Source organism: Sinocyclocheilus grahami, unplaced genomic scaffold (assembly GCF_001515645.1).
Source record: "Sinocyclocheilus grahami isolate Dianchi unplaced genomic scaffold, SAMN03320097.WGS_v1.1 scaffold980.1, whole genome shotgun sequence".
Classification (NCBI taxonomy): domain Eukaryota; kingdom Metazoa; phylum Chordata; class Actinopteri; order Cypriniformes; family Cyprinidae; genus Sinocyclocheilus; species Sinocyclocheilus grahami.
The window spans coordinates 482,400-493,964 of record NW_015506159.1 but is presented as its reverse complement, the minus strand read 5'-3'; the positions used below and the strand labels follow the sequence as shown (position 1 = coordinate 493,964).

General features: G+C 38.1%; 1 protein-coding gene across 1 annotated transcript in view; it reads right to left on the bottom strand.

Annotated features, from left to right (window-relative positions):
• LOC107565079 (CUB and sushi domain-containing protein 1-like) overlaps positions 1 to 11,565 on the bottom strand; it is a gene marked incomplete at its 3' end in the record, with an annotated part of 65,565 nt that overhangs the window by 4,064 nt on the left and 49,936 nt on the right. The window contains exon 19 of the mRNA XM_016250264.1: positions 7,055 to 7,193. Coding sequence (XP_016105750.1) covers positions 7,055 to 7,193 — 139 coding nt within the window. The remainder of the gene's footprint in view (positions 1 to 7,054; positions 7,194 to 11,565) is intronic.

The window sequence follows — 11,565 nt, the reverse complement described above, 5'->3', positions numbered from 1 at the left end:
GTGCCCTGAGAACCTTTAGTATTTTCGATTCAAGTTCCAGATACTGGAATAGTTATGGTTAATTATTCATATTAATCATGAGCTGATTCGTTACAACTATAAACGTCATTTATTTTCACCTTTAAGCATACACGACTTTCTGGCGAAAGTGAAACTAACACCCTGTGTGAAATGCGCTAGGCTGTACTTTACTTGTCCCTCTCATTCTGCACCAGTACAAATATGTGTGCGCGTTGCACGTGTTTTGCTTGCTTCATGAGTGTTTCTGCATTATATGAGTGGCTTTGGAAAATAAATCACTGTTTCAGATGAAAAAAACACAACTTCTATTTATGAAAATATCACAGTTAGGAGATTTATAGCGAGTGGTTCCCTGCATTTTTACAGCAAATCGTGTGATTACAGTACTAAGCCGCTGCAATGGAGCAGCTCTAATGCTATTAAATTAAAGATGATGTAGACTACCATAGAGAGAAGCAAAATAAAGTAAACTGTGACAAATCATACCCAAAAATTCTTCATACAGTAGACTAGCAGTAAAATTTATACAAATTTGGGACCAAAAATTATTCAGACCGAGTCCGAATTTTTTGCATGAACCTGGTTGACAGCATGCCCAGGAGACTATATGCTGTCATTAAGTATAAATAGTCAGGTGACCCTAACACTCTAAAAAATGCTGGGTTGTTTCAACCCAATTTTGGGTCAAATATGGACTAACCGTTGGGTTAGTCCATATTTGACCCAAAATTGGGTTGAAACAACCCAGCATTTTTAGAGTGTAAGGGTCAGCCGACAAAGTATTGATAGGTGTGTACATATTGACAGCTGAATGAATAATTTTTGGTTTATTGTAATCCATTACATACCTTTCTATCAAAGTTATCTGACATTATCAAGCTGAATTTGTTCTGACACAGTTTAACTCTTGGGTTCTTATCATATTTTATTACCATTTCCTAAACTATAGCGAATAAACTGTGATAATGTGAGAAATGTTGAAGGTGTCTGAATAAATTTTGGTTTGACTGTATCTATTTGATAAATGAAGTTAACCGACTAACATTATACATACTCTTTTGGTTTCTGTACCCAATGTTTTAAAAATGTACAAATGCAATGAAAATATTGGTATTGGTATCGGTACTCGGTATCGGCACATACCAAAAATAAAAGTATCGGTATCGGGTGAGTACTGGAAAAAGTGGTATCGGTGCATCCCTAGTTAGAATGCTGCAGACCGTATTCTTTTGCAAGCGGTTACAGGTTTTAGCTTGTCTCACCGTGAATCTTTAGTATAAACCCGCCTTAAACAAATGCCACCTTCCAGCATCCTTCAATGTTCTCAGAACACGCCTGTTGAGAAATGCTGATTTCAGTCATTTGATCACGATTTTTAATTGATTGACAGCCCTAGTACCTGTAATTCAACTCAGATGCACAATCGTATCCCACACTTGTGTTCCCTGCCAGCCATTCCCAGGGCTGAGACAGGTAACAGACAGAAGGAAAAAGAGAGGTAGCATAAGAGGAAAAAGCAAGATCGACAGTGAGTGTGAAGAGGGAGCAGACAGTTGCTTGAGGGCATCATGCATTAAAGCAAACTAACACCAGGGGAAAGGCAGGTGAAGGCGCCGGGGCAGCAGAAGATGGTCTCTGTCCTTCTGGCACCCGACATGGGGAGAAGGACAGTTGGAGAAAACTCCGGAGGTGGTGCTTGGAGAGGCTGCCAAACAACTTGACAGTTAACAGCTATCTGTCTGCGCTTTAGGGACCTGCGAAAGTGGGAAGGAGGTGGGGAAGATTCTGTCTGCAAAATTGCAAGTGTGCAACACAATCTTCCTTGTTTCTGCTACAACACAGGAAGAGTGAGTGCACCTGGAGTGTACCACACAGGCTAAAAGGAATAGGCCCCAAAAATTAATATCCTGTCATCATTTATATCATATATGCTGCCTTCAGGAGTTGGAAGCTTAACATTCAAACATAATCTTCACAGTCCCTCTTACCCTGATATGCATATCATCATGAGATCGCCCCATGTGCTGCTTCAGTTAGGTTATTAGTGAGAAATAATGAGGTTATAAGAGAGAAACAATGCGGCAAGACGTGCATCCAAATGAGAGAGAGACCGCGAAGCTAGACATTTTTTCTTATATTAACTAATGTACTCTATGATTAGCTCAGTGAATAGTTACAAAAAAAAACATAGACCCGGCTAGAACAAGCGGAGTGATACAAAATTGTGAAAGGGCATCCTGTAGCGATACCAGTACAATATCTCACGGTTCTCAACCAATCAGATTTGAGAACCAGAACGAACTGTTGTATAAATATATATATATATATATATTCTGGATCCATAAAATAATGAATCGTAAATTAACCATGTTTGTACATGTTTTTAAGGGCCACTATAATATATTAATATTTTTCTATTTCTCAGTCTGTTGTGCTGTACCTCAAGGTATAAAAGTCTTTGGACTGTATTATTGTCATATTCATTTCTTTCCCCTAGTAAAGGCATTAATAATTGTGTTTACTGGTGTGTGATGAACAGCATCAGATAAAAAGATTGGCTTTGCATAAAGAAACAGTGAGCAAATAAGGACATTGAATTAACCAAAAGAAAATACAACAACAAAGAGAAAAAGACTCCATCATTTCATTGAAATATATGACATGTTCTAATTAAGGCTCCGATGGAGAGAGTGAGATACATATTTAGGCCTCAGAATAGTGTGTTGTTGTGGCAATCAAAGAACAAACAGCAAACAATGATATAATCACTTTCAGATCTGAGCTTGGGAACAATTACATAGACAACACCAATGATTCATGAAGGAGAAAGCAGCATCCTTTCAATGGCTCCTACTCCGAACATGTGCAGTTCTAATATTAACAAGGTCATATCAAACATTAAAGGTCCACTTACAATGTTAGTCAAGGCTACTTTGTAAAAATTTAAATTGCTTAGCTTTTTATGACCATTTCCATCCTCTCCCACCCGTAAAAATTAAACGGACCATTTTTATACATAGTGTTTATTTAGTTATATTGCATAGTTTTTTTTTCCAATTACTGCAGTCTTTGCAGAACCTTTGCAAATTACTCATGCAATTGTGATGATTCACAATCACTGTTGAAATGCCAAACAAACCTGTTTATTTATTTGTTTGCAACATGTGCTACACACGTCCAGAAACAACACAAATGTCCCACTAATGATATAGACTTCAAAATTTTTTAAAAAACAGTTTTAGCAGATATTACATACTTCACCTTTAAATTGAAGTCAGAAGAAATGCAATGAAATACTATCAAAAATATAATCAATACTGCAAAATTAGATGCTCCACCAGGATTTCAACCACTGAATTTGAATAGTCCCATCACCTGTGAATTGTGATTGTGTTATCTGATGAGCTTTCGTAGCAAAAATCAAACTCCCATGCATCTCTCAGTTTCCCGACAAACACGGGGCGAAGCTAATGGCACGACATGAAAGTGAAATCCTGAAGCATTGTGGGATGTTGAGACCATCAACAAAGCAATATAATACATTGGCAAGCGAGCTTTTAAATGCATTGGGTATTCATGTGGAGCAAAGACAAAAGGTTGAAGTCAGAGTTCATCTACACTGTGCAATAGGCTGCCATTAAAATAATTACAATTAAAATATTCAACAATCCATGAACTGCACTTTTACTCAACCATAATCATCATATAAAAAGGGCCGCTGGGAGTAGAAATGATTTCAGGGAGGTGCATAGCACGTTAGGGACGGTGCATTGTCATTGTCGCATGCCCTGATTTTCGCAATACAAACTCACATTCTTTTTAAAAGAGCATTTACAAAGAGCGAATTGGCGAACAAAATGCTCTTCCGTGGGGAATATTGCCAGGTATTCACTGAGAAAGGTTAATAGTATTGCTGAAGAGAACTACAACATATAACTCAATACCACTTAAAGAGCTTTTTTTTTGACTAATCACAGCAAAGTTGCACCCTTGCGAGCCATTTAGCATATGCTCTTTCACTAATGCATGAATTTAGCACTCCAGGGGTGTGTTTCTCGTACAACAATGTCACTCACTGATTAACTACCACGTTACAATACGCCATTGTGGAAACTAACTAGCCACTCACGATTGTTTCCCAAATATGGTCACATTATTGACGTCATGCATACAGTGGAGTGATAACTTCTGCTAATTAACTGATGTGAGATCTATATGCCACGAACATGGCAGCTGATGACTACTTCACTGCTAGTACAGATCAGTACAGATGCCAAACTTCAATGCCAATGGCACAAGTAAATCCAAAATCTGGCGGTGCTGTTAAAGACCCCATGAAATGGCTATACGAACATACAGTAGTTGTCCTAGCTGTGGCTGTGTTGACGTACTCCTTACTGAAATCAGAATTTGGGACAGTATCCAAAATCCTTACGTTTTTTAAAGGGGTCATGTGATGCGATTTCAAGTTTTCCTTTCTCTTTGGAGTGTTACAAGCGGTTCGTGAATCGATAAGATCCCTAAAGTTGCAAAGACAAAAGTCACAAACCCAAAGAGATATTCTTTATAAAAGTTAAGACTTGTCCACGCCCTCCTAAAACGCCTCGTTCTAACACGCCCCCACATGTCTACGTCACTGTGTGGGAAGACTTGCATAACACCGCCCAAATGTTCACGCAAAGAAAGAAGGCGTAACTTTGATTCTCGCTGTAGTATTGTTGCTGCTGCTGCCATGTCGTGGAGTCCACCCCTACAAAAAAATAAAATAAAAATCATTAGCTTAGAAATTCTTTTTCAGGTTTTCATCTTCTAAATCTGCTCCATGCAGTCTGGCTCCATTTTAAAGACTTTAAGGTAAATGATAGTATTCTCTGAAATTAAGAGCCCCGCAATGATAAAGTTAAAGTTTATTTATTAAACAAAATGAAATATTGACTCAATGTAATCTGGCAACGGCATATTGATTTGTCTAGAAATGCTACATATGTACCTGGCATAGTCCCTGTTCACTGAATGTTTGTTTATTAAAGGGGTCGTGAACTAAATTATTATTTTATTATTTTTATTTGTTTGTTTTAATAATGTTTCCCGAGGTGCATATAATTAGTATGATTTTTTTTTACATCAAAAATGGTCATAATTTACAAATAAATTTTAACCCCTTGTATACATGTTATGTTTAATGTATCTTTTGCAAACCTTTGGTATGTTTTTGACTAGTACACCTTCTGAGATTTACTATTTGATGAAAGGGTTGATTATAGCATAACATTTAGATCTACTCCCATCGCTGAACATTGTATCACAGTCATGTCTGTTGAGTGTGTGAACACAATGATCTTGCCATTGTAACTTGAAATTTGCACTCTCACAAGTGCTTTCATTATAAACAACACAATCAACACAATGCAAACACAATTTACATATGAGATTCAATGAGAAGTGTAGACAGCGGCATTGATTATAATGGGATTTTTGGCCAGAGTACAGAACTCAGTCAGCGCTGAACTGAAGTGACTGACAGCTCCAGTGATTATAAAGGGAGTATTATTTTTCTATTTCTTTAATTAAAGGGGTCATATGATGCAATTTCAAGTTTTCCTTTCTCTTTGGAGTGTTACAAGCTGATTGTGCATAGATAAGATCCCTGAAGTTGCAAAGACTAAAGTCTCAAAACCAAAGAGATATTCTTTATCAAAGTTAAGACTCTGCCACGCCCCCCTAAAATGGCTTGTTCTAACACGCCCCCACATATATCCCTCACTATGTGGAAATATTAGCATAATACCGCCCAAATGTGCACGCAAAGAAAGAAGGGGTGGTTTCAGTAACCGCAGTTAGTGTTGAAGCAGCATGTCAGGGAGACGCTGTGTGTTTCAGTGTGAAAGCAAAAGCACTTTATTTGGCCTTCCGAAAGTAGATGCATTTAGGAATCTTTAAGATCACTTACAACAGAACAGCAATGCATTTTATGGACGACCGTTTCGTGAACCTAGGAGAGGAGGTCATTCTGACTTTGCTATGACAATCTGGCGCTTCTGAATCAGCTACTGTTTTGTTATTAGTTTAAGTATTTGCTATTGACTGTTCAAATGCGGAGTTTTGCGCATCGTGTGTGTGTGTGCGCAAAAAAAGAAGCAGGTGTTGTTCTGTGCCTGTGTAAGAGAGAGAGAGCGCGAGAGAGCGCAAGAGAGAGAGAGCGAGAGAGAGAGCGCGAGAGCGCAAGAAAGAGAGAGCGAGAGATCAGCTGGCCAATCAGAGCAGACTGCACTTGTCGGAAGGGGGGACTTTGTAGAAAACTAAGCGTTTGAGAGAGGCGGAGCATAGAGGACCTACAATAATGTACAGTATTTGAAAAAGAATGTGTTTTTTGAACATTAAAGCATGTCAGCATATTCTGTTACACCAAATACACAAAATTATGATCTTTAAAAAAGCATCATATGACCCCTTTAAGCATTAAGCATAATTAAAATAGTCACCTATATGTTATGACAATACTGTCAGTTCTATATCTTTCTTTAAAAAGTATATTTGCAAAGTCTGTGTCGATTTGTGATTGGTTTACCAAAAATGCATCAATAGTCAATTGATGCATTTTTGACATTTTTATCCTGTCGGTTCATGGATAGGCCAAAGAGACAACGATGAAGAAGCAGGTGTTGTTCTGTGCCTGTGCAGGGAGTCTTGTATTAATCTCTATTGTGTATTAAAAGGAGGGATTACAAAATGACTTGTTTTAGCAGCTTGGTTTTAATTAAATAAATTTTTGGACTAATGAGGAAGGTCTGAGTTCTGAATCTTACAGTATATTTATGTAGCACAATAAACTTGTCAAGAGGTCAGAGAACATTTTCTCAATTCACAACCACATTTCAAAATTAAAACCAGATTAAATATGTTCAAATACACTTCAAATTTATAGAAACTGGAGTTTAAAAATGCACTTGTGACTATAAACATGTAAGAGATGTTACACCCCTTCGGGGTGTCATGAGAGTGAGAGGCACTCAGTGATGTGTGAGCACATTACCTTTTGAAGATTAAAGCGATGACAAAGTCAGGGCTGACTTTTATCCGCCAGTCACACTCTTTTCCTGGTGGGTAGGGTTGGGGATAGTTGGGTGATAGAATTACCCCAGCAGGCCCTGTCACATTGCCCCCGCAGGTAGCTGTTATAACAAGGAGAGTGAGGACGAGAGATTATTTAATGTGATCCTTCAACACGGTAAAGATAAACAATGTTTCAGCAGCCTGATTATAGGATGATCACTCTGAGCTCATTATCAGTTAATATAGCAGGACAACTACACCCCACAACATTAAATGATAATAATCAATAAATGAAACTAAAATGAATTGTAAAGGAGATTGGGCAGGACTTTATTACCCAACCATCTAAGAGAATTGTAGATGTTAAGGGGATGTCTCGTTTGGAGAAACAACCATTGATATACTGACTACATTGCCCAAGAAAAAAACAAACAAACATGTATTTGATGTTTGGCACTGAGCAGCACTGTTATGATAGTACCTGCCAATTTTTGCTGGCTTTGTTTCTGGAAGTATTTCTCTATGCATCTAAAACATTTTTTCAATAAAAATAGTCTAAGTCATGAACCAAATCAATGAGCTCTGAGATCACAAGATTAAACATTTGGTACGGAGCAACTATTGCTGTAAAAAACTGTGTACTTAATGTATTTTATGACAGAATAAACTTTCAGCACTGCAAAAGACTGAAAAAAGTCAATACACTATAAAACTACAGACCAGGTTATTGCCCAATATGTAAAATAAGACCGATTAGAAATGTATGACAAAATATTAAAGGTACAGAATTATATGTTCAGTAATTTTATAGTAATTTTATTTATCATCCTCTAACAACTTTTGAGCTCATGCTAGGTCTGCCTTTAATGGTTTAAATATTATCATTAAAAATCAGTTTCTCTACAGAGAAGATGAATGGGATTTTTGCTTCCTGAACCCGAGAGGACCTTGTAACATTTCATGGCAACTGGCAAAGCATGACATCAAAAAAAGTCAATAGGGACACTGGAGAAAAAAGCTATTCTTTAACATGCTTAGAAGGTGCAGAGCATACTGCCTGACTGAAAAAAAATAAAAATGAGAGAAAAGAAGCAGAAAAATACTGGAGGTCTGAGAGAAGGTCATGGTAATAATATAAAAGCAACTTTGTAATGCAGTAGGTGACACACCTCTATTTTTCCCTAATATACTGTATATCTCTCTTAAATATCTTCTACAAGACCACCTGATACATGAACACTTAACAGTTTTATAATGCTATGACTTTATGATTGGTAGTGGACTTCTTTAAAAATCCTACAATGTGATTTTCTGGATTTTTTTTCTCATTTTGTCTCTCATAGTTGAGGTATACCTATGATGAAAATTACAGGCCTCTCTCATCTTTTTAAGTGGGAGAACTTGCACAATTGGTGGCTGACTAAATACTTTTTTTCCCCACTGTATATCTCTCTTAAATATCTTCTACAAGACCACCTGATACATGAACACTTAACAGTTTTATAATGCTATGACTTTATGATTGGTAGTGGACAACTGAGTAGAGTTACAAAAGTACTGTGGTGGTACAATGGTACAGTGATGGTTTTAGATTTTGATATACATTGCCTTGCGGAAGTATTCAGTTCTCTCAGGCTGGATTGAGACCGTCAGTGGACAGACATTTTCAAGTTTCTCAGTAAATATTTGACTGGGTTTAAGTCTGGACTCTGGCTGAGTCTCTCAAGGACATTCACAGAGTCCTACCTAAGCCACTCTTGTATTGTCTTGGCTGTGTCCTTAGAGTAATTGTCCTACTGGAAGGTGAACGTTCAGTCCCGTCTGAGCGCTCTGAATCAGTTTTTTTGCTGCAGTTCCAAAGTAAAAAGTCCAGTTAGTGGCACTAAAAAATGTGTGTTCAATGCGTGACCATGGCCATGTTTTTATTATGTTCGTACAGGCACATATTGCTGCATTTACCGTATTGTCTCGAATATAAGACGATGTTTTTTTCTTGGAAATACATCTGAAAAAACGCAGTCGTCTTATATTCAGGGTCTACACTTTGACATGTCAATAATACACCCACAACAATAGGTGGCGCCAAATACGCATAACACGAGTGTGCCATGAAATACGTAATGTAATGCGTGTTGTAAAGATCGCGAGTAAAAACAAAAGAAAAAGAAAAGCTTACAGCTGCATGAGTCCTGATGGGACCAAACTCCCTTTGTGATTTTAAAACGTAAGACAGTGCCCGGATTTGAAGACTACAGTAAGATTTAACTTCTGCTCTTAATAAGATTTTGGTAGGCTACTATTAGATGGATAGCCTAAATGTCCTAATTCAGATGGGCTACCTTTTTTTTTTTTTAATGGTATATCAAAAAGTGTATATTTTTTAAATGTGATTGTTGGTACATTTAACCAGTTTTTACTATATTTTCAAAACAAAAATTAAAATAGGAAAAATATGCAATATGAAAATAATTGAAGACAAAATGTGTTTTACTGAGAAAAAACAAGATTTGGTTTTTAAAAAGCCTTACCTCTGAAAAAAGGGGGTCGTCTTATAATCAGGGTCATCTTATATTCGGGCCAATACGGTATATTACGTTGGTCCAGGTATGTATTGTGGCGGTTCAGAATTTAAATGTCCGGGAATCGTCACTAAACGTTAATGCTTCATCATGTTGGAAAATAACATACACCAAACCCAACCCGACAGTGTTAGCAAATGCAAAGTGACACAAAAACACAATCGTTGATGCAACCGTGCTATTTTACTTTCTTATACGCAGGTTTGAGCTGTTTTGTCAAACCTTAGTTTCACAGGATTCGTACTGAAGCACTTCACCTTACAAGTGCAACGCTGTATCACATGAGCTACCAAGCAAACTGTGTTGGAAACTCTGTCCCGGTAAATCATACTTTGTGTGAAAAGGATTAAAAGTTGTCTGAGTTTTTCTGCCTCTAGTGTTCAAACTGCAGCGATTTGTACATATAGGTATGTTTTTTTTTAGTTCTGCAGAAATGTAGGTACAGGCACATATTTCCAATGAGCCTGGATAGGTCACCACCATGCTTCACCGGTGATGAGCAGTGCCTTGTTTACTCCAGATATGATGCTTGGAATTGAGGTTCATCAAACCAGAGAATTTTCTTTCACATAGTCTGAGAGTCCTTTAGGCACTTCAAGCAGGTTTTCTTGTGTCATGTCCTGAGGAGAGGCCACTTAGCCATAATACGTCTTTGCTTATTGCTCTGAAATGCATTAGACCAGTTATACCTTAATTATACATGCTAGACCTTATATACAGTAGACAGGTATGTGCCTTTCCAAAACATGTCCAATCAAATTAAATGTGATGGACTCCAATCAAAGTGCAGAAACATCCTAAAGATGACCCAACAGTAATTATTAAGTAAGTAAAAATTTTTGGTCACACTTTATTTTAAGGCCATTTTCGCTACTAACAAATCATTAACTACGAATGTTGCCTGAATAATCTCCTAATTTGCTGCTTATTACTAGTTAGTAAGGTAGTTGTTAAATTTAGGTATTAGGGATGTAGAATATGGTCATGTAGAATATGTGCTTTATAAGTACTAATAAACAGCCAATATGTTAATAACAGGCATGCTAATAAGCAACTAGTTTATAGTGAGAATTGGTCCCTATACTAAAGTATAATACATTTTTTAATACATTGCAAAGTTAACCCAAATCTTTTTCCAGTTTTGGGATTATGGTCTATGGAGTCAAGTTTGATTTGAAAAAGTAATTTAAAGCATTTTAGCATGAGGCTGCAACATAAAAAAAACATATTTACATTAAAATCTAATTTACTTCAGAGAAAACTATATTATCATATACAACATGTAAAAACGTTGGACCTTTTCAATGAAAAAACAAACAAACAGGCAAGCAAGCAAGCAAACAAACAGTGGTTCCCTTTCAGGAAACCTCCTCAAGGTTGCACGATTGGTTCTCGGGGTGGTCCGCGCTGGTTCTCAGCCTTTCTTCCCGGAGGTGCATGAGGAGCTCAACAGGTCGTGGACGGCACCTTTTTACTGCCAGAAACTGATTTTCTGGATCCTCCTCCCTCACCACCCTCGATGGTGGGGCAGCTAGGGGGTTACAAGGGTCCCCCCGGTGGAGCGGTCGGTTGCGATGCAATTGTGTCCTAATACCGCCTCCAACCTGCAGGGAGAACCGTGCCTCCCCTCCCGGGTCTGTAGGTACTCGACTGGCCAGCGATACCTATACGACCTGTGGAGAAGCTGCCTCCGCCTTACACACTACGGCGTGATTGCAAGTGCACCAGGCCAAGGCACTGAGGGACTTGCACGAGGGTGGTCACGACCCGGAAGTTTGCAGAGAACTCCGCGCCGTGGCGAACCTCGCGCCACGAGTGACGAAGGTTACAGTGCAGTCTCTGGGTCGTGCGATGTTCACTATGGTGGTCCGGGAGCACCATTTCTGGCTGTGACTGGCTGACATGCGCGAGA